This window comes from Sarcophilus harrisii, chromosome 6 (assembly GCF_902635505.1).
Source record: "Sarcophilus harrisii chromosome 6, mSarHar1.11, whole genome shotgun sequence".
In the NCBI taxonomy this organism is placed as follows: Eukaryota; Metazoa; Chordata; class Mammalia; order Dasyuromorphia; family Dasyuridae; genus Sarcophilus; species Sarcophilus harrisii.
The window spans coordinates 185,668,587-185,693,596 of NC_045431.1; the positions used below are offsets into that span (position 1 = coordinate 185,668,587).

At 33.8% G+C, this 25,010-nt stretch overlaps 1 protein-coding gene across 3 annotated transcripts in view; it reads right to left on the reverse strand.

Moving 5' to 3' along the window:
* The window catches only part of HTT (huntingtin), a 208,483-nt gene that overhangs the window by 19,352 nt on the left and 164,121 nt on the right, over positions 1-25,010 (reverse strand). For all 3 annotated transcript variants that reach the window (XM_031943981.1, XM_031943980.1, XM_031943982.1), the window contains 7 exons: positions 24,077-24,203; positions 23,665-23,765; positions 21,758-21,912; positions 20,436-20,575; positions 18,908-18,990; positions 402-532; positions 100-229 (listed from right to left, as the gene is read on the reverse strand). In XM_031943981.1, coding sequence (XP_031799841.1) covers positions 100-229; positions 402-532; positions 18,908-18,990; positions 20,436-20,575; positions 21,758-21,912; positions 23,665-23,765; positions 24,077-24,203 — 867 coding nt within the window. The remainder of the gene's footprint in view (positions 1-99; positions 230-401; positions 533-18,907; positions 18,991-20,435; positions 20,576-21,757; positions 21,913-23,664; positions 23,766-24,076; positions 24,204-25,010) is intronic.

Genomic DNA, 25,010 nt, shown 5'->3' on the forward strand with positions numbered 1-25,010 from the left:
ATCGGGTTGACTGTTCTTTTAGGTTTACTTTTTGTTGCTGTTCCAGGACAGGAATTAGAGAGTCACATTTAGGAAAAATGTTCAGGAAAAAAAACTTACAGATCTCACTACTTCACTGATCAAAATGACTGGGGTTCTTTTGGCTGAACTTGATGGGAGTATCCACTGACTGTATAATTCAAGCAAAAACTGCGAACATGAATGTATATCAACTCCAGCCCGGTGTTTCCTGCAAAAAGCAAGACTCTAAGTATTCTCTCAAATTCTAAAAGATGTTACCAAATCTTATTTTGGGAGTTTGTTTCTCTTCCCCTTTCTCCCCCAGCCAAATAACACACAAATGGATGCCCTGACAGTTTAAAGAAACTGATATTCAAACAAAATAAAATTGTGTTGAAAACCTGGAGTTTATTGGAGATGTTGGGGGTGAAGAAGGGGCAGGAAGATCACTCTCATCTTCTTCATCTTCATCCCATTCTTCTTCTCTCAATGGGGTGATATTATTTCCCAGCCACACAGAGTGTATAGAGACCTAAAAATACATAAAGTAACAGTGAAAAATGTTTTTTTTCCCTGAACAGAAAAATATAAAAAGCATTTAAACAGAGCATTACTACATTTAATGTGCTCAGCTCTGTGGCAGATACAAAATTTGGAAAAGACATGGTCTCTAAACATGTAGGTCACTGAAGGCCCTAAAATCTAGTAAAGGGAAATTGCACTTAAATAGCTAATTAAAATGCATGATATTATGTGACAGACACAGCAGAGAATTACTAAATCAAGTGAGGTTGGGGGGCAGGAAAAAGAAGGGCTTCATGGAGGAAGTCATATTTAGGTTAGGCTTTAAAAGATGGAGAATATCTATGGGCAAAAAGGGAAACAATATTCTAAAAATAGAAAATGATTTTTAAAATTAAAAGCAGTGTATATTCTAAAAGATAATGAACCTCAAGAATCTGCTTTCTAACTGATACACAAGGACCAGATTAACTAAACTATATATAGCTCACAGCCCAGGATGAAAGACAGAGATTGATATTTTGCTCAAAATAATACCTGTTTTCTTTCTTATCTTTTTTATTACATCTTTTAAATTTATTTATTTAATATTTGCCCCTATTACTTTAAAACAATTTTTAAACATCTGTTTTTAAAACGTTTGAGTTCCAGATTCTCTCCTTTATACCCACTCCCAACTCCCACAAAGAAACCATATGTGAAATTATGAAAAACATTTCCATAAAAGTAATGTTGTAAAAGAAAACCTAGATCTCCCACTCTAATTAAAAAAAATCCTTAAGAAAAATAAAGTGTGTGTGTGTGTGTGTGTGTGTGTGTGTGTGTGTGTTTCAATCTGTATTCAGTCACAGTTTCTTCTTTGGGTATGGATAGAACTTTTCATCATATGTCCTTTAGAATAGTCCTGGATCTATATGAGAATAATAAAGTCATTTACAGCTGATCATCTCAACATTGTTATTATTTTGCATACACTACATTTCACTTTGCTTCAGTTCACAGCAGACTTTCCAGTTGTTTTCTAAGAGCGTTCTGCTCATCATTTCCCAAAGAACAAGAATATTCCATGACAATCACATACCACATTTTATTCAGTCATCCCCAATAAATGGATATCCCCCCAATTTCCAATTTTTTTACCTTGAGAAGAGAGCTACTACAAATATTTTCATATAAATCATCCATAACTACTCTGAAGGAGTTATAATGAAAAATCCTATCTATATCCAGAGAAGGAACTGATTATGACTAAATACAGACTGAAACATTTTCTCTCTCTTCTTTAACTTAATTTTTCTTGAGGGTTTTTATTTTCATTGGGTAGAAGAGCTGGTTTTTTTGCCCCAACAACTTGACTTTTATGGAAATGTTTTGCATAAATTCACAAGAAGTTTCTTAATTGTGAGTGGGGATGAGGGAGAGAACTAGAACTCAAAAATTTTAGAAACAAATGTAAACTTTTTTTAAAATTTTAAATGTATCTGAAGAAAAATATTAAATAAATAAAAACCAAAATCCAAAAATAAATATTTTTGTATATATAGGCTCTTCTTCTTTTCTTTTTTTTTTAAAAAATCTCTTTTGGTAGTCATGACTAGTCATGGTATTAGGTCAAAGCATATGCTCTTTGGCAAAGATAATATCTTTTGATCATTTATCAATTGGAGTATGGCTCTTATTTTTATAAATTTGATTCAGTTCCCTCCAAATTTGAGAAATGAGGTCTTACTTGCTTCAAAATTCTTAATATAATTACTACTGTTAACTGTATTCTTTCTATTCTCTCTCTTCTTTCAGCCTGTCCATCTTCAAGTGACCCTAATATGCCTTCTCTTTTGTCACCCTCCACTCTTCCTATATCCCATTCCCTTCCTATTTTCCTGCAGGGTAAGATAGATTTCTATGTACCCATACTGAGTGTGAATGTTATTTCCTCTTTGAGCCAATTAAGATAAAAATAAGGTTCACTCATTCATCCTCTCCTCTCCCTCCACTGTAAAAGCTTTTTCTTGCCTCTTTTTGATGGCAGATAATTTACACTGTTCCACTTCTCTCCCTTTTCCCCAGTACATTCCTCTCATTGTTTATCTTCATATTCAACTCATACCTATGCCCTCTGCCTACATATACTTCTTCAAACAGACACAATAATGAGAAAATTCTAATGAGTTACAAGCATCATATTTTAATGTAGGAATATAAATAAAGAAATCTTATATTAAGTCCCTTATATCACTTTCCTGATTACCTCTTTATGCTTATCATGAGACCTGTATTAGAAAATCAAATTCTCCAACTAGTTCTGGACTTTTTAATCACAAATGTTTGAAAATACTATTTCAGTAAATTTTCACCTTTTCTCCAGAAAGATTATACTCAGTTTTGCTGGGTATAAGATTCTTGGTTGTAATCCTACTTCCACTGCTCTTCAGAATATCATATTCCAAGCTTTCCAATCCTTTAAAGTAGAAGCCGCTAAATCTTGAGTTATTCTGACTGTGGCTCCACTATACTTCTTGCTGGATGCTTGCAATATTTTTTCCTTGACACGGGAGTTCCGGAATTTGCTATAACATTCCTGGGAGTTTTCATTTTGAGATCTCTTTCTGGAGATAATTAGTGGATTCTTTAAATTTCTACTTTATCTTCTGGTTCTAGAATACTAGGAATATTTTCCTTGATAATTTTTTTTTTTATTATAGCTTTTTACTGACAATATATGTATGGGTAATTTTTCAACATTGACCCTTGCAAACATTTCTGTTCCAACTTTCTTTTCCTTTCCTTCCCTACACCCCCTTCTCTAAATGGCAGGCAGTCTCATATATGTTAAACACGTTAAAGTATATCTCAAATACAATATATGTATACATATTTATATAATTCTCTTGTTGTACAAAAAAAATCAGATTTAGAAAGGTAAAAATAAGCTGGGAAGAAAAGCAAAAATATAAGCAGCCCACACTCATTTCCCAGTGTTCTTTCACTGGGTGTAGCTGGTTCTGTTCATCACAGATCAATTGGAACTGGTTTGGATCCTCTCATTGTTGAAGATAGCCACGTCCATCAGAACTGATCCTCATACAGTATTGTTGTTGAAGTATATAATGATCTCCTGGTTCTGCTCATTTCACTCAGCATCAGTTCATGTAAGTCTCTCCAGGCCTTTCTATATTCATTCTGCTGGTTGTTTCTTACAGAACAATAATATTCCATAACATTCATATACCATAATTTATTCAGCCATTCTCCAATTAATACTCAGTTTCCAGTTTCTTGCCACTACAAAGAGGGCTGCACAAACATTTTTGCACATGTGAGTCCCTTTCCCTCCTTTAAAATCTCTTTGGGATATAAGTCCAGTAGAAACACTGTTGTATCAAAGGGTATGCACAGTTTGATAACTTTTGGGGCATAGTTCTAAACTGCTCTCCAGAATGGCTGGGTGTATTCACAATTCCACCAACAATGTATTAATGTCCCAGTTTTTCTGCATCCCCTCCAACATTCGTCATTATCTTTTGCTGTCATCTTAGCCAAGATAAATTTCTTGAAAGATGATATATGATACCTGTTTTCTGCAAAATTCTAGACCCTAGTTTTCAGAACTGCTCAAGTGGGAATCAAGGATGGAAAATATAGGCCAAGATGACCACCTGGCAGGTCTCTGAATGGGCATTCTGTAAAATAATGCCTTTTAAAAAATTCTAGACTCATTTCTATTTTTCCTCAGCTATAAAAACCTACCAACAGGAAAATAAAGAAAGAGAAGACACACGGTTTTTATGCCCCAAGATCACCATTTGTGGTTATGCCAAGATTCTCATGAATTCTGCCCCATTCTCCATCTAAATAGTGATTTCTAGGGAGAAGCCAGCTAACCAGAAAACAAATAAGAGGCTAAGGAATCTTCAAGATCCTAGTTCAAATTGCCAAGCTTTTAGGTATATACAAGTGAAGAGGTACAAATACACTCTGTATCTTCCAAAGAGATAGACCTGCACCTCCAAAGCTATATATATAGCATCCATTCTTTAAGATTACCGGCACTCTAATATCTGTGTGAATGCAGATGCCAAGGGAAAAAATAAATTACAAAACATAACCTCAAATTCTTAAAAGGAAAAAAAAATTCAAGTTGCTTGCATCCTATCCCAATGCAAGCAAAGCTAGAGTCATCCATCTTGTGGATGAAAATTATCAGGTAAAAAGGCCTCATTAATTAATTATGATGTAATAAAACATTAAATTTTAGAAAATTAAGCCTTTTCTTAAGCTAAAATCTCTTTGTTTTATCTTCTAGACAGAAATAAACAAATTCTAGAACAAATAAATCATATTAGATCTTCCTTGCACATAATATTAATAGTTAAGTGTGAGGGAAGATTTTACTTGACTGCTACAAGGAGAAGATGAAAGCGTGCAATCACCCCTGACAACACAGGGCAAATCCTGCCTGAGATACTAAAAGCAAAGGAATAAAGTTAAAGTTAGTTAGACTTCACTGATTTCCTTGCCAAATTCTTATATTTGTCTAATAATCTAATAATAGTTTTGCCAGAGGGCAACATTCAAGCTTGCAAATCTGGAATTTCTAGAATCTTATGGTGTATGCTTATGTCTTTGTTCATTTTTAAAAAAACAACTAAAGTATTTATTGATTTTCTGGCACATCTACTGTTCTCTTTATGATACTCAAAAATTACTAATACTAGATCTGCAACCAAATCTATACTTTTAGCATCCCTAGAATATAATTTGAGCCTCAAGACAAACTCATCCACAGCAGACAGCTGTTCTTTAAAAAGACCTCTGGGGCATCTTTCACATCAGTTCTTTCCTTTATCCCCAGTGCCACCTAATAGTAAAGGATCTCATTACTAAACACTTCAGCAACTATACACTATATATACTATAATCAACTGTTCTCTTCAATAATAAAAGTAAAGCTTCTATTTCTTAATGTAATGCTGCAAAAAAGCAGAAAAGGCACATACACACACATACACAATAACCCAAAGATAGGAAGAACATCTGGACTAGGTTATAAATATATAAATAGATTAAATATCAGAGGTAAGACAATTTGAAGGTTGTTTGATTGATTCTCAAAATAATGTTAAAAAGAAAATATTAAGCACTTGAAAAAAATTAATATGTATTCTTTTTACTAAAAAATAGGACAATTTAGAAATAAGAATGAGTAAAGAAGAAATAAAATGATCACTTCTGGTAGATATGTTGGTATAGATTTAGAATTCTGGTATACAGTTAGAAACAATAATTCTAACAAAGTTACAGGATATCAAATACATCCATATAAATTATAAGCATTCCTGTATAATACCCAGAGCCCAGAAGAAAGAATAAGAAGAGTTTCATTCAAAATAATTTCAGAAGCAATAAAATGTTAGGAAGTGGATCTATCAAGATTCACTAGGCACTGGATGATTTCTCAAGGCAGCTAGCTCACAAGGTACATAGAGCACTGATCTGAAGTCAGGAAGACCTTAGTTCAAACCCAGATATTATTATTTCCTGTTTACTGGTGAGAAAATTTAGGTTTGGGGGAAGTGACTAGGCCATGACCACACACCTGGTAAATTCCTAGAGTAGAGATTTAAACAGTTTTCCAGACTCCAACTCCACACTAATTCTGTTACTGCAAATGTTAAGTCCTTGAAAGATAAAGTGATCAGACAAAGTGGCAAAGTAAGGAATCCAACCCAGGCCAGAATGGAAGTTGAATAGATGGAAATAGTTTCCACCTAAAAGGTCTGGGGTAAAGATTGAATGTGAGAAACATGAATTTGTTTTTAAAATAGCAAACTACTATAAAAACATGGGTTGCATTATGGCTTGATATACAATATGTTTTAAATTGAGCTATATGATACAGTCACATCAGTGAGATCCCAGATTAACGAAAGTATACTTTGAAAGCTACATTTTAACTAAAATATTCTGTACCTGAAGTGTGATGTACAAACAATGAACCTTCATTAAGGATGTGAATTTTTAAAAAGTACATATTTCCTGCAAATTAAGACAACTCTAAGATACCACTACACACTTGCCAGATTGGCTAAGATGACAGGAAAAAATGATGATTGTTGGAGGGGATGCGGGAAAACTGGGACATTGATGCATTGTTGGTGGAGTTGTGAACGAATCCAACCATTCTGGAGAGTAGTTTGGAACTATGCTCAAAAAGTTATCAAACTGTGCATACCCTTTGATCCAGCAGTGTTACTACTGGGATTATATCCCAAAGAGATTATAACGAAGGGAAAGGGACCTGTATGTGCACGAATGTTTGTGGCAGCCCTTTTTGTAGTGGCTAGAAACTGGAAACTGAATGGATGTCCATCAGTTGGAAAAAGGCTGAATAAATTGTGGTATATGAATATTATGGAATATTACTGTTCTGTAAGAAATGACCAACAGGATGATTTCAGAAAGGCCTGGAGAGACTTACACGAACTGATGCTGAGTGAAATGAGCAGGACCAGGAGATCATTATATACTTCAACAACAATACTAGATGATGACCAGTTCTGATGGATCAGGCCATCCTCAGCAACGAGATCAACCAAATCATTTCTAATGGAGCAGTAATGAACTGAACTAGCTATGCCCAGAAAAAGAACTCTGGGAGATGACTAAAAACCATTACATTGAATTCCCAATCCCTATATTTATGCCCACATGCATTTTTGATTTCCTTCACAAGCTAATTGTACAATATTTCAGAGTCTGATTCTTTTTGTACAGCAAAATAACGTTTTGGTCATGTATACTTATTGTGCATCTAATTTATATTTTAATGTACTTAACATCTACTGGTCATCCTGCCATCTGGGGGAGAGGGTGGGGGGTAAGAAGTGAAAAATTGGAACAAGAGGTTTGGCAATTGTTAATGCTGTAAATTTACCCATGCATATATCCTGTAAATAAAAGGCTATTAAATAAATAAATAAATAAAATGAAAAGTATATATTTCCCATGAAAAAGGTACTATTTTCACAAGGCAAAATTTTCAGAAAAGCTAACTTTAATATTAGAGAAATTTCTCTATAAAATAAAAATTATGTATAATGGATATTATAATTCTTGCAATCTCAATGGGTGGAGAAGAGATAAAAGGGAGGACAGAATTAGAACGCTAAAGAAAAATAAACTTGAATTTTTAAAAAATCATGTTAATTTAGTAGGAAAATTAGAAAGCAGTTGATTAAAAAAAAGTTTTTAAGCAAAGGAAGTTAACAGGTAATTTCAAGATAAGAATATTGCTTTTGCATAAATAAAATCGGTGAGGTTGGGATAAGATTGTTGCAGGAATATTTAACTATATATTGGATTACTTAGGGTCTAGAAAAGAGGGAAGGGGAAAAGGAGAGAGAAAAACGTGGAACACAAGGTTTTGCAAGGGTGAATGTTGAAAATTATCTTTGCATATATTTTGAAAATAAAAACTATTATTAAAAATTAAAAATAAAAGAAATTGTTGTAGGAGGAGAACTTTGCATCAAATATCTAAGAAGAGTCTGAGGTTTGAGACACTGAGGGAATTAACGCAGATATACAAGATCAAGAGCCATTCCTCAAAGAGTAAATGCTCAAAGGAATTCTGATAAGGTCCATCAACATCATGTGAAACACTGCTCCAAGTCACTAATAATGAAATGTAAATCAAAACAACTCTAAAGTGTCTTTACATTTGGTACATTGGGGAAGATGACAAAACATCGAAATGGCTGATATTTAAAAGGTTGTGGGAAGACAGGCATATTCATAGGTGTTTTTATTTTTTATTTATTTTGAAAACTAAAACAACATATAAATACAAGACTAAAAAATTTTGCTGGTTTGGTTTTTTGTTTGTTTGTTTGGTTTTTTTTAACAAATAAAAAATGATAAGAACACACAACCTTCAATAAAAGAAATTTCCCCACAAATTCAGGAAAAACATTTCTTAAAATAATAACAGCTTTTTATTTTTCAAAATACATGCAGAGATGGTTTTCAACATTCACCCCTGCAAAATCTTGTGGGGAAAAGCATTTAAAATAGTAGAATCCTACATATTTTAAAACCTATCCCACAATTCAAAACTCCAATTACACTGAAAAGTGATTCGGAATCATGCTGAAGAGATGGGTTTTCAGTGCAAGATGTATACATGAGAAAGCTCAAAGATAGAGAGAAATACCTGATGTATTCCAAAATATTCACAATAGCATTTTTTATGTTAGTAAACAGTTGAAAACAAAGTAGATGTTTATGATCTGAGAATAGTTAAATTCATTGTTTTATACAATAATCACAGAATATTACTGTACCATAACATAATGAATAAAAAAAAAAAATCAGGGACTCATGGGAAAACTTACATCAACTAAAGAAAGGTAAAATAAAAGAACCAGAAAAAAACCCACAATGAAAATTATAGAAATAAAGCTCCCTCCCCCCACCCAAAATCAAAGAAACAAAGCAAACAAACCAAAAAAAGAATGTCATTTAATTGTAATGACCAAAAAGTTTGGTCTTAGAGAAGAGCTGAGAAAATATACTTTCCCTCCTTTGTGTGGAAGTGGATTTGAGTATGGAAGATTATATTACAGTATGTAGAGTTGTTATGTTGGAGGGTAGGAGGAAAGTTACTTCTTACTTTTTAATTAATAGTTTTGACGAGAGGACTCGACACTCTCTGAAAACTCCTTCAAGAAGAAAGTTTCCTTGAATCCTGACTCAGTTGGGGACCCCTGGCACCAGGGAAACATCCTAAAAGCTTCATTCTGTTTTCCATAAGCTTTCCATTGAATTGAAGGCATTCATTCAATTTTATTCAAATTCCAGCTCACGCTGAAACCCAGCCCCCATCAAGAGCAAAAATCCCAGCTTATCTTCGTATAAAGATTTCTCTTATAAAAAAAGCCAATTTTAAACTCAGTCCTTGCAGAGGACCTAATATGCAATCCCTGGCATAGCAGCAATTTTTGAAATGATATTCTCTTTCACTGTTACCCTCTCTTTATCTCCCTCACCTATTTCCTTAACAAAACTTTATACCTCTCTGTCAGGATTTCTCTACTAGAAACTTTACTTCTCTGCTGGAACCTTGCCACTAAGGAATTCAGTCTTTCTATTCATGCATAGCATAGGCTGACTTCCAATGTTAATAATAAACTTCTTTTTCTGAGAGTGCTGGGTCAGATCTCAGGAACCCCAGACAAAATGAGGGTTTGACAGCTGAGCAGGGGAAGACTGAAGCTCAGCTGTGCTAACCAGATATGGTCCCAGGTCACAGGGAGCAGCAGAGGGGCCAGGAGAGCTGAGTCCTTGGTTTCAATTCCAGATCAGAGAAGAGAGCTGAAGTTTGCAGCCTCAGGAGGGATGGCAGAGAGCAAGAGCATTTGCCTTTGCAGGACAGTGTTGCTGAGGGCTCCAGCTGTGGCACAGGGGCAAGAAGAGTACCCAAGATTGGCCCCTAGACAGTGCTTAAGATTATATAATGTTTAAAAGTCTAAGGCATGATCCCTCATACCTTGGGACAAGTCCCTGATTATAATAATAAGTTGCTAAAATAATAACAATAAATGATGATTATAATAATACGTAAGAAAAGGAGAAAGAACCCGGCCAGTATGGAAACAGAAGATCTGGGTTAATACTCAAAAAAGGACAGTGATGTTAAAAGCTATTCTAACTTTCAAGAAAAATGTCAGATGGTCATAAGCCTAAACAGAGTTTTTGGAAGAACTTTAAAAATCAAATTAAGAGAGGCTGAAGAAAATCAAGAAATTTATGAAAAAAAAAAAAGAGAGATTCCAAAAGCTTAGAGGAGGCACTAACTTTTTAAAAATTAGAACTGGGCAAGGAGAAGCTAATGACATTAAAAGACACCAAGGAATAATAAAACAAAATAATAAGAAGAGAATGTGAAACATCTTTTTTTAGCAAAACAACTGAACAATAGTATAGATAGAGATGATTTAAGAATTGTTGGCCTACCTGAAAACTATGATTTAAAAAAAAAGTTTAGAAGCAGCATTGTAAAAATCATTAAGGAAAATTGACTTGAAGCTCTAGAATGAGAAAATAAAACAGAAAAAAAAATTGAAAACTCATAGGAACATCACAGCCAAGTTTCAAAATTCCAAGGTTAAAAGAAAATACTACAAACAATGAGGAAAAAAACACTTATATGAATATTGTGGAGCTACAATGCACATAACACAAGATTTAGCAAGTTCTATGTTGAAAGACCAAAGCATTTGGAGCATTATATTTTGAAGAGCAAAACAGCTGAGTCTCTAAGAATAACTTACCTAGCAAAGCTGAGTGGAAAAAAAAGAGATATTAATGAATTGAAAGACTTTCAAATATGTGTGGCAAAAAGACCAAAACTCAATGGAAATTTTGACATATAAGATCTAGAAGAAATACAAGGCAAATATTAAAGATAATTATAAGGGACTCAATAAGGTCAAACTGTTTACTTTTTATATGGGAAAATTATGTCTGTACTATTAAGAATATTATTACTTGGGCAGTTTAAAACAGCATACATGTATGAGGTTAAGTACGATGTGATGATTCTAAAAAATAAAACTGAGTAAGGAGAGGTTTATCTCACACAAAGGATGCATGGATCGAAGAACTGTTACAATATGAGCAGACGGATGGAGAGCTGCTAGTGTTGGAACCTTATTCTCATCAGAACTAAGTTAAAGAGGGAAGAATTGAAAAGACTTCAATGTTTACAATGAAATAAGGGGGTAAGAAGAAAGGATACATGAAGGACTTTTAGAAGGAGTTATAAATCAAAAAGTTGGAGAATGGAAGGAGAGAAAAAGGGAAGGATTTTTAAAGGGGGGTTAGATTAAGAAATAGAAGAATAAGGAGAGATGATAAGGAAGGGAATCTTAAAGGTGCAGATTAGGGAGGTAATGAAATACAATTAGTAATAATGTAAATGGGATTAACTCACCTATAAAATGGAAATGAATAATAGAATGGATTAAAAACCAGGAAACAACATGTCGTTTACATGAAACACATTAAAAATGAGAAATATACACAGAATTAACTTATTTGTTACACTTCAGCTGAAGCTTAAAAAAAAAAAAAAAAGCAGAGGTAGCAATCATAGCTTGAATAAATTTAATTAAAAGTGATGAATAGGGAAACTACACAATGATAAAGTTACCATGGAAAATGAAGTAACAGAACTAAACTTATATGCATTAAACGCTGTAGCATCTAAATTTTTAAAGGTGAAATTAAATAAATTATAAGAGAAAATAGAAAGTAATAGAAATAGAAAGAAAACAGAAAGTTACAACAGTGGGGGACCTTAACCTTCTCCTCTCAGAATTAGATAAATACAACAAGAACAACAAAAAATAAGAAAGAAGCTAAGGAGGTGAACAGAATCTAGATATAATATATATGTGAAGAGAATTGAGCAGGAATAGAAGTAAATACATCTTTTTTCTCAGTGGTCCATAGTACCTTTATAAAAACTGACCATACATAAGGGTATAAAAACTTTAAAACTGAGAGAAAATTTTTAAACATAGTTTTTCAGATAAAAGTTCAGATCTTAAAATATATTAATAATATATTAAAATATATTAACTTTGTCAAATTTATATGTCATTTCCCAAATGATAAATGTTCAAAGGATATGAACAGTTTTTTTTAAAAAGAAATCAAAACTTTATAGTTATAAAAACGTTTTAAATCACTATTGATTATAAAACCGCAAATTAAAACAACTTTGAGATATCATTTTACACCTATCAGATTGGCTAAAATGACAGAAAGGAAAAAAGTGACAAATGTTGGAGGTGATATGAAAAAACTTGGGACAATTCATTTACTACACACACACACACACACACACACACTTTTGTAATGGTAGCCTTTTCTAGAACAGGAGAGGGAGGGAGAGAGAAAAGTAAGAAGGAAGCACAGAAAAGCAAAGCAGCTTTGAAAATTATATGTAGTACACCTGTCAGATTGGCTAAGATGACATGAAAAAATAATGATGATTGTTGGAGGGGATGTGGGAAAACTGGGACATTGATGCATTGTTGGTGGAGTTGTGAACGAATCCAACCATTTTGGAGAGCATTCTGGAATTATGCCCAAAAAGTTATCAAACTGTGCATACCCTTTGATCCAGCAGTGTTACTACTGGGCTTATATCCCAAAGAGATTATAAAGAAGGGAAAGGGACCTATATGTGCACGAATGTTTGTGGCACCCCTGTGTGTAGTGGCTAGAAACTGGAAACTGAATGGATGCCCATCAGTTGGAGAATGGCTGAATAAATTGTGGTATATGAATATTATTGTTCTGTAAGAAATGACCAGCAGGATGATTTCAGAAAGGCCTGGAGAGACCTACACGAACTGATGCTAAGTGAAATGAGCAGGACCAGGAGATCATTATATACTTCAACAACAATACTATATGATGACCAATTCTGATGGACCAGGCCATCCTCAGCAACGAGATCAACCAAATCATATCCAATGGAGCAGTAATGAACTGAACCAGCTACGCCCAGAGAAAGAACTCTGGGTGATGACTAAAAACCATTACATTGAATTCCCAATCCCTATATTTATGCCCACCTGCATTTTTGATTTCCTTCACAAACTAATTGTACAATATTTCAGAGTCTGATTCTTTTGTACAGCAAAATAACGCTTTTAATATGTATACTTATTGTGTATCTAATTTATATTTTAATGTACTTAACATCTACTGGTCATCCTGCCATCTTGGGGGTGATGAGGTGAAAAATTGGAACAAGAGGTTTGGCAATTATTAATGCTGTAAAGTTACCCATGCATATAACCTGTAAATAAAAGGCTATTAAATAAAATAAAATAAAAAAAAAGAAAATTATATGTAGTACTTTATTATGTAATTTTCAAAAAAATGGAAACTGTGAAACAGAAATTCACAGTTTTATAACAAATCATCTTTTTATGTTGTTCTGTGTACATAGAAATGTTCTTTTTTTTTTTTGTCCTTTAGTATTTAAGCTCAAAATGAATAAAAAATTAAAATAAAAAAATGTATATTTCCTCTCTCCGCCTTCCCTAGTACATAGTTACTGAGCATGGATTTATACAGGACTTAAAGTCCTGTATAATATATATTGACTGAAAAGTCAATAAAAATGAATGACTTTCTATGATAATGCTAGATTACCTGAGGAAAAAAAGGCTGAGAGGAGGTTAATCCTGAGTTGTTGCTGTTACTGTTTTTGTGGAGTCATTTCAGTCTGACTCTTTGTGACTCCCTTTGGGGTTTTCTTGGCAAAGATACTGGAGTGGTTGATCATTTCCTTCTTATTCATTTTATAGACAGGAAACAGAGGTGAACAGGGTGAATTCACTTTCTCAGGGTCACACAGCTAAGTAAGTATCTGAGACCACATGTGAATTCATGAAAATGAGTGTTTCTGATTTCAAGTTCATTATTCTATCCACTGTACCAGCTAGCTGATCCTGAGTTAGCAATTGGCAACATAAATGGAAATCAAGAGGCAAAGGGATTCTAATAAAAAGGCATGATTGAAATAGTAAGCCACTAGGTCCAAAATGAATAGAGAATAAAGACCTGGGAAAGTAGAAATAGGTTAAGTACTAGAAATCAGTGAAAATTCAAAAGTTCAGAAGGAATAAGAGAGAAAGTAGATAGAAGTGAATTACAGAGTTCATAATTTTAGAGGTAGCACACATTTAGTTGATCAGATGGATACAAAGTATGACTGTGCTAATGGGTGAGTCAGTCAGTCAGTCAATAAACATTTATCAAGCACATATATTGCCAGGCAGTATGCTAAAGTGCTGAAAATAGAAAGAAAGGCAAAAAACAGTTTCTGTCCTTGAGAAACTCACAATCCAATGGGGGAGACAACATGCAAACAGATATGTGCTAACAAAGTTGTATATAGGATAAATAGGAAATAACTGACAGCAGGAAGACATTAGCTTTAAGAGGGATCAGAAAGCATTTCCTGAGGTGGGTGAGATTTTAGCTAGACTTGAAGTCAAGAGGCAGAGATGAAGAGGGAGATTTCCAGGCATGGAGGACACTATGACTTCGTAAAACTAAGTTGAAAAAAAATACTTAAGTCCAGAGGTCTTTATGTTCTCCTGGTTCCAATAATCTATTAACTGTCTGGTTCTATGCTAAGTACAAAAGGTATAATTGAGAACATACCTTGAGGACAGGAAGATCCCAGTTTACGTATTCCCCAACTCCTCACATAATAGCCAGATGACCCTAGGACAGCTACTTAACTTGGGTACCCTCAGCAACCCACTAATTCTATGAGTTGCAGAAAAAACTTTTCTCTTGGAAGGTCTATAGACTAATAGATCACAGGTCTAATTCCTATAATGTAGTCTATTTGAACAAAAATTTTTTCTTGGGCCTTCAACTGGAAAGGAAATAGTTCTAAATTTAAAAAATACACAACCTACTACTGGGCTTATTTCCCAAAGAGATTATAAAGAAGGGAAAGGGACCTATATGTGCACGAATGTTTGTGGCAGCCCTTTTTGTAGTGGCTAAAAACTGGAAACTGAATGGATGTCCATCAGTTGGAGAATGGCTGAATAAATTGTGGTATATGAATATTATGGAATATTACTGTTCTAAGAAATGACCAACAGGATGATTTCAGAAAGGCCTGGAGGGACTTACACAAACTGATGCTGAGTGAAATGAGCAGGACCAGGAGATCACTATATACTTCAACAACAGTACTATATGATGACCAGTTCTGATGGACCTGGCCATCCTCAGCAACGAGATCAACCAAATCATTTCCAATGGAGCAGTAATGAACTGAACCAGTTATGCCCAGCAAAAGAACTCTGGGAGATGAATAAGAACCATTACATTGAATTCCCAATCCCTCTATTTATGCCCACATGCATTTTTGATTTCCTTCACAAGCTAATTGTACAATATTTCAGAGTCTGATTCTTTTTGTACAGCAAAATAACGGTTTGGTCATGTATACTTATTGTGTATCTAATTTATATTTTAATGTACTTAACATCTACTGGTCATCCTGCCATCTGGGGGAAGGGGTGGGGGGTAAGAGGTGAAAAAATGGAACAAGAGGTTTGGCAATTGTTAATGCTGTAAAGTTACCCATGCATATATCCTGTAAATAAAAGGCTATTAAATTAAAAAAAAAAAAAAAAGTAAAAAATACACAACCGTAACAATTTAATTTTCAAGATGACACCACTTGTTAATGTACCCTTATTCAGAAAATAACATGATGTCTAAAGCCCCTTCCAGCTTTTAATTCTAAGATTCTATTATTTCTTAAACCAATGATCCATCAATAACCATACCAAAAATCTCTAGTAAGAGGAATTACATAGTAAGCTCTGATAATTTTATTTCAAGTAGACTCTCACCCCAAAATACAACCCATATATAAAATGAGCATTCTGGTTCCAAATGCAAAGATTTCTTCACTGGTTATGAGGAAAATATTTGAGTTTAAATTTGGAACTTGAAGGGATTTAAAAATTAATTAACCAACTCCTTGTTTTAACATTTTTAAAAGTTGTATTGACTACATCTTCTGTATTTTACAACACAATCAGCTCATCCCACTACTATATCCAGTAGAACCTATCCTTTGTTTTAACAAAGAAAAAAAGCAGATAAAACAAAACTAATGGACAAAACCACTTCCTCTACCAGTATGTGCAATGTTCGGGGTCTGTAGACCCCCACACCCTTCAGAGGGGAACGGGCCTCACTTTACAGGTGAGGAAGCGGAACTCCAGTCAGGAGAGATGACTTGCCTAAAATCACAGAGCATGTTAGAGGGCACAAGGGGACTAGCACTGGTTTATAGTCATTTTAACGAAATATTGACTTCTTTCATTAAGGGGAAGAATGTGCTGACTCTTGGTGCCTCTAGAATATAAAGGGTTTTAAAAGTGCCTGTTATTTGATGATGTTATTGTGTTGTTTTCCAAAACATCCTCTTTGGCCACCTTGGATTCTAAAGAAAAATTACAGAGCTCAAAATGACTGGGATAGATAGGGAAACACGTAATTCTTATTGCTGAAGGATGATGAAAAACACCAGGCTCATTCAAGCTTTAGGGGACAATTTGTTTGTAACAGCAGTTTGTCAAACACATGCCCAATGAATCAAGGCACAGTACAGTGTTAGCAAAGGTAGAAAAGGCAACTTCCCATTATAGCCAGCTTTATTTTCTTTAACTTTTGTTTACAAAAAAGTTGACACTGGTCAAAATGAATGCACTGTTAACTTTCCTGCCTAATTCACTTAAATTCAAAGCAAGTGGTTCTAAAAAAAAAAAAAAAAAAAAAAAAAAGTAAAAATGTTCTATCTTCTATGTTATTTTAAGTATTTTTTTGACAGCCCAAAAGTTTACTTAGGAAATCTTAGTGAATCCACAAAGAAAGAAATTGAGACAACAAAGATAACTTCAATAAAGTAGTAGTATACAAAATAAATCAAAAAAAACAAATAGCACTTCTACAGCAATAACAAATTCTAGGGGGGGGAAAAAAAGAAAGTTCCATTCAGGATAACAATAGCAGCAAAAGTTTATAGAATTCTTTTGAGTCAATTTTCTTTTTTTATATATTTACAAATAGCAACTTTTTGTTTTATTTTTGTTGTTTAGTCATTGTCATATCCAACTCTTTATGAGCCCTTGCAGCAAAGCATACCAGGCTCTTCCATTCTCGAATACCTCAAGACACGATCTACTTATCTATGGTGCCATTATGAGTTTTGATTTGGCTAAAAAGAAAAGTACTATGGGCTGCAGTCCTATTCTATGATTTGTCCTTACCAGTTCCATCAATATGTTTATGACACTAGCGCCAGTTATGTTATTTGATGATGCTTGTTATATTTGTATAATTGTTTGCAATCCAATTTTGCTCATTAATATGCATGTAAATACACACATGAAATAAATGTATGTACTGTTTTTTATTGCTATTTGAAAAGGCAAACACATTTTTAACTGCTAAAAGTTACCTGCTTAGAAAATTAATAAACACAAAAGTGCAACTGATTCAAAAATCATTAATTTTTAAAATTCCAATATTTACTAAGGCCTCTGATGTACACAGGACATAGCAGATTCCATTCCCATCCCATACTTGTTGCTGTCCTCAGACCTTCTTCTTCCTCATCTCATTCTCCTCCTAACCACCATTATATTATTTTCTTTTTCCCAGTAGGACTTGAAGCTGTGACATGGCAGCCAAAAATGCTAATCAGAATCACTGTGGACACTTCTACGTGGCCCCATTTACAAAGGTAGTGGAGAACACACTGAACTCATCTGTCATCAGGAGAATGGTAGGGAGGGGTGGGGTGGACCCCAGAAGGCAGGTTGTAATTATTTAACAACAATCAACAAAGGAAGGACAGAGAGTAAGCATTCATTCCAAAGTAGAAGTCGCCGGTGGAGTTTAGGAGGGAGAGGGAATACTGACAGCTCTCTTGGGGCATTAGGCAGTCTGTACAGGCCTAAACAAAGAACTAGGACCACAAAGTATAATTTATAGGAAGGAACTTTTAGCACAATGTAAAGAAGAACTCTGTAAAAATTTAAGTTGTCTAAAAATAGAATGGATTCTGTTCACACAGTGGTGAGATAATGCTCTTCAGGGGCACTATGGAGGGAATTCCTATATTAGACAGAGGTGCAGGCTAAATGAAGCCCCTTGCAATTCTGGTGTTTTATGAAAAATACTTGAAAAAACAGAACAGGTTTACTCATAGACAAATTTTTCTGAGTGAAAATTCAGTTTTTTAAGAAAGGAAATAAACACTTGTGTTTAACCTAATAAATCTGGCATAACTTCTAGGTGGTAAAGAAATGTATCTTCCATATTAAAAGATATGCTTATCTGATTCATTTTTCATGTTAATGTTAATAATTTAATGTTACTGTTAATGAAATTAAAGTTTGATTACAGACAACAAAGTCATAGACAATGAGGTAGACAGTACATAGCATGCTGAAGGTGAAGTCTGGAAGACCTAAGTTTAAATCCCAGACCCAGCAGCTGTGTGATCCTGGGCAGTTTTCTCAACTGCAAAATGAGGATAAATATAACAGTACCTACCTCTAAGGGTTATTGTAAGGAGCAAATGAAATTATATAATATAGAATTTTACAAACTTAAAGTGATTTTATAATGTAACCTATTAATATTGTTGCTTTTATTGTCATTATTAGTTGGAGAGAGAAAAGAGAAAAAGAGAAAGACAAAGGAGAGACAAAAGAGAAAAAAAAATATTGAATTTATGGTATAGATGTCAACTAACCTGTCCTAGATTATAACTCATGTTCCCCATTTCTCGTTCAGTGTTGATCTGCAGCAGAAGTTTTTCATGGCTGATAAGGGTACCTAAAAAAAAAATTCATTATCTCCTTCTAGCTTTTCTGCATAACAGAACAAATTCAATCTGAAATAACATTTCAATATAATCATCCATATGTATCAATTATAGACACTTAAAACACTGAATATATATATTATGTGATTATACAGTTCCTCTCTTCTCTGGGAGAGTATGTAATATATATGATGAATCAGATTCCTTTGAAATCTTTGATAACCATCAGGTTACAAGAGAAATAGAATCAGAGCATAGAGAAGAATGAAGAAAAGCAATAACGATTTATTGCCTACTCATTTCTTAGATGTACAAAGGGCACTGCTTCCCAAAGCTGACAAGAAGAATAGAAAATCATTCTCATTTATTTTGGTCAATATAATTTAGCCTTTCCCTTTTCTCTCATCTATGTCTGACTCTAACTGGTTTAAAAGCAGTTTGGTTGCTCTATCATCAGTCCTTTAGGTTCTGATTTCTTCTTGCAACATTGAGTCAGCCTATATCAACCTAAGGTTATCCCCTGTCTACTACCCACCTTGATTTATTTCCTTCTGCAATTGTAAAATTTGAGCAATCATAGTTGATAACATCTGTTACAGGAATGCTATAAACATAGCACTTTATAAACCTTGAAACATTATAAAAACGTATTTATTCCTTTATTATTATTTTGAGTTATTCCAAATTTACAAATTTGAGTTATTCTAAATTTACAAATTTTAAACACACATTCTATATTCAAAGGTAAATGGTCAGGGAACTACTTAATCTTAGTCACATGATAGGCAAAGTGAAGATATTATTCAGTAATTAGTAAGTTTTTGATCATGAGATGCTGTGAATAGGGATAGCACGTCTCTGGGATTTGTCCCATTACAATCATAAAAAGTGTACATGCATGTGTGTGTATTAGGAATACATGTGTATGTGTAGATATGTGCATATATATATACCCAAAGTATATATATTCTGTATTTGTGTGTGTCTGTGTGTATCGAAGTGTGTGTGTATATAGATCTCTCTCTCTCTACACATATGTATATATATGCATACATATGCATATGTGTCTGTATATAAATATGCACATATGGTATCCCAAAGTTTTAAGTATGATACTGAGGTTTTTGGAACACCATGGAGGCAAGGGTAGAGTAGGGGGGTAGGAGTGTATGTATATTCACTATTTACAAAATAATCTTTGCAGAGCCAGATTTCAAGCATAAAGGAAATCTTGGCTTATGTGTGATTAAACAATATTTCTGAATTAATGGTAGTGAAGTTATTTATTATTTCTGATGGGCCACTCTTAGAATTTCTATGCAGAAGAGTCTTGAAGCTAATGTTTTTCAGTCACAGAGGAAAATGCTTTAGGTTTAACACTTGCAAAACCTTAATAAATATAGCTAGTAAGACATTACAGTGGTCACACACAGAAATAAATTTATTATACACATACCTGACATAGCTGGAGATAGAGATGGGACAGGATCCCAAGCCTGGTACAAGTGATGTGTGGGAATGTTGTCTCTCTTTGAAACCATTGCTTGAATTTCTTGTTCAACAATTCCCCTAATAACACTCAGTTTCCTCCCAAACCTAAAATAATTTTTTAGCATAAAGATTAGCCATTATTTTACTTCCCCTGAATACAAATGAAAACATTAAATATGCAAAGTTTCTTTGAACTTTCACCTATCCCTACCAACTTTATCCCTCACCCTCAGAGCCAAAAGTAATCTATTTCCTTGAAATTTCATGTTAATGTGATAAAAACAAACAAACAAATAAATGAATCCTGGAATTTAAAAGCAAAAAATCATAAAAAGGAAACATGGAGCTAGCCATATGAAAATATTTATAGATACATTATTCATTAGAGCAAATATCCTGGGGAAAAACTTTATTCTCCAACAACTGTAGAAATGCTGAATAATTATGGTAAAAAAGGCTGAAATATTATGGCAAATAAGTGTAATAGAATATCATGGTCAGTATAAGTAAAGAAAATAAGGAAACTTATATTAGATAATACAAAGAGAAATCATCAAAATCAGTATGCATGCAGCAGAATTGTATAATACTGACAACTATTTTTAATAAGAGAAGAAAAAAAGAGAAAGAAGGAAAACCAACAAATGGTGGGAGAACTAAAAAAGAAAACCACTATATGTCTTCTCTCACTTATGAATATGTTTCCTTATGATGGGGATAATGTTATTTTTCATTCTTTTTACCATGTTTGGTACTGGAGATACAAAGTATATGTTGAAAGTTGGGGGAAGGTTTTGCCCCCATGCATTGCCAATTACTTGTTTTTGTGGACAATTATTAAGTTTACAATTTTTTAAAAAATTAAAAAAAACCCCCACCCAGACTTTAAATATAAACTGTAAAAATTCCCATCTCTATGTTTTTTTTTTAAGGTTTAGAAATACCTTTCCCACAGTAACCCTGTAAAGTGCATATCATTTGAATTAAAGATAAGGAAGCTGAGGTTCAGATCTGCCCTTAATCATAGGACCATAAATACAGGAGGCTGTGAGATAAAAGAACAATGAGGAGGGCCAGCATGCAAATTCCAGCTCTGTTCTCTATCACCTGTGTCACCTCAGGTAAACCCTTTAGAAGACCCTGCAGGTAGATGAGAAGGCTGGCCCAGGTGATCCTTCTAATTCCTCCTGTATTCCAGTTCCCAGTCCTAGGACCTGCTAAGCACAGCAATATTTCTACTAGTCTGCGTGGCCTCACCTCTCCCCTGTTCCAGGGACTCTCAAGTACCTTGTATCCAGGGCTTTAAGGGCTTTGTTCCGGGGCTGTTGCTCCAAGCAGCTCACAGCTGGATTGCCTGCGACAGGAAGGGTCATTGCACTCAGCACCAAGGATGTGATAGCTTGAACTGCAAGAACATTGATCTGGGTCCTCTCAGTATCTTCCTGTAAAAGAAGGAGTCTGTGTTATAAATGAAGACAAAGGAGAGACTAAGACATGCTTGCTCTGAAAACAAGAACATCAAGCGATTCTGGGATCTGACTACAATGATGTGACTCAGAACACTGGTTGTCCAGGACTCCTTCACATGTCTGGGGGCTTTTCAAAGAGCTTATTTTGTGTGGGTGATACCTATTGATACTTATCCTATTAGAAATTAAAATGTCTTAGGATTATTATGAAGAATTCTTACTTTATAAAGCTCTTTAAAAGAGTCTCAGAGTCCCCTAGTGGTCTTTGAACTCTACTTAGAAGAAAAGTATAATCTCACTGTGAAAGCATACGATTTATTTTTATTTTGTCCAAGTAAGACCAGGGTATCACAATTAAGCTTCCACTTATATACAACCCCATTTAATAACTATCTCTATTTTTCAGAGCAAGGATTGCTCAAGTATGACAAAATGTAAAATAGTACCTTTACAGGTACTATTCCCTCATTACTAAACATGCTTTTAATGGATTTCTCTATGTTTAATTATTAATCTACATAGCTAAAATCAGAGATGCCAGAATAGGCTTGGATATGTCTATTCTCTGCAATACTTTATTTTTTCATCTTTAATCATACTTAAGTTTCCCCATTTTAATACCTTTTTGCTTTGCCTGACTACAGTGTTAGAAAGTAAGTCAGTGTACTATAATTTCTGGTAACATTATTCCTCTGCTCAAAACCTTTCATTAATTCCTAACTGCCTATCAAATAATCATGACTCCTTAGCTTGACATTTAGGGCCCTTCACAATAGGGTAACATCCATCCTTTTCTGACTTTTTCATACTATTTTCTTCTACATAATCAATACTTCAATGCACTGACTTTCTGATATTTACTACTTGTTGGCCTTTGTTAAAGCTGCTCTGCATGCCTCCATATCCCCTAACTATAACTTAACTAAAATCCTCTCTAATCATTCAAATCTATCAGTAAAGATCTCTCTCAAAGACCATTTTCTATATGGATCATTTCCTTATCCCCCAATCAAAAGTCGATCTTTCCTTCCTCAAACTCTAAAAGTACCATTTGTACATTTCTTATACACTTCATGCATTCTTACTAGTAGTACATTTAAGATTCTCTGTATATATGTTACATCCCCATACTAGACTATAGGCTCCATGAAGGTAGAGACCAGTTAACATGAACATCTATTATGTCTTCTAAAAACATAAAATACAATGCATTGCACATAACAGATGCTTAAACATGTTAAATATCATAGATCCAGTTAGAAAGTTTAATGAATTGTGTTTAATAACCTCAAAAATTACTTGTGAAAAGTAAACCACAGAAGTATTTTCATAACCTTTTTCTAACTGATCTTCATTATCATAATAACTTCTATACAATTTTCATTTTGAACAATATGCAAAACTCAGAGAGATGTGAACTTGCAGAACAATATTAACATCTCTATGATTTCTTTAACATTTAAAAATCTTTAATTTCAGTGGTATTACATGAAGAATGAATGGGATTGGCCATATTCCCCCAATCTGCATATTTAGAATAAAAACGGAGAAATTATCTGCTCATTTTAGAAACTGAGTAATATCATCAAAAACACAGCTTTATGCTTTCTGCCAATATTTATTAAAACATTTATAATTTTGAATATCTATCAAACTTTAACTTAAAAACAAACTCAAGTCAAGAATCATATTTATGTAATGGAGACAGCTTCTCGGTAGCCTTACTTCCTGTTGACTTTCTTCCTGATCCATCACAATAGGCTGAGTTACAAGGACACCAAGGAGAGTAGCCCAGGTTTCTTCAAATTGCGTACGACTTGTCCAACCTAAAAATGTTAAAAGCAGAATTTAATACAAGCTAAATTAACTAACCCTTAGTGAAGGAATGTTCAGGTTTCATATCCAAAAGGGAATATTATAAGAAACTAGGAATTATCTTTTTGAGCACTTAATATAATAATCCATTCATAGTAGAAGACCAATAAATACTTGCTAAATTAAGTTCTTACCTATGGAAAACTGTAAAAAGAAAAATTATGTTACAAAATATTAATCAATGTGTCTCATTTCTGCTCATACTCTTGAAAATCAAAATTATCTCCTCATTTTAATCAAAATGTTTTACCAAGATATATACCTAAGGTATTAATACGATAGATGAACTCTTTAAAGATCTCCTTTTCTTGAAGAAATTCTACAGGTATTTCAGGAAGTGTTGTGCCAAAATCTCCTCCGGGTTTAGGTGACCATCCTAATTTCCATACCTGTTGGAATACATGAAATAAAATTATCTTATAAAGCTGTTGCTGCTTTTCACAGAGAGAACAGAAGAACTCAGAGGGTTTGAGATTTCAATAATGATAATCAAGTCTTGATAAAACCTACTTGTGGTTCTTGATGAATAAATTATATCAAGCTAGGTTAACACTATCTAATCTACTAGGTTCAGTTCTATTGACATACCTGCCCTAAATTTATAAAGCATTTATGTCACTACACCATGAAATTTAGCAACATTAATAATTCAAATAACTTTAACACATGTTTATTAGTCACTTAAAATGTGACTATATACCTGGATTAGTCAAAGGGGATAAAAAAATTCAAATGAAACACATTCCTTTCCCTAAAGATGATGACATTCCAATAAGAATAAGATTAAATATAATACAAGTAACGAGTACATATGTGAGTTCCAAATAAACTGAATGATATAAAAAATTTAATTCAATGGAGAATGTATCTACAGCTGGGAAAATCAGAATATATAAGGGAGGAGATGGCACCTAAAATGGGCTTTAAAAACAAATTATATTTGCATTTTGATTTGCAGCTTCTAAAACATTAACTACAAAACAACCCAATGAAGTAAAGGAGTCCTGGGATGAGGGAAATAAACAAGCATTTGTTAAGATTAAAGGCCTGTGGTTTGCTGGGCATTGTGCTAAATGTTTTACCGACATTATCTCATTTAATCCTCACAACAAACCCAGGAGGTTCAGTGCTCTTACTATTCAATTGAGGAAACTGCCACAAAACTTCAAAATATATTATATTGTACTCCCATGGAA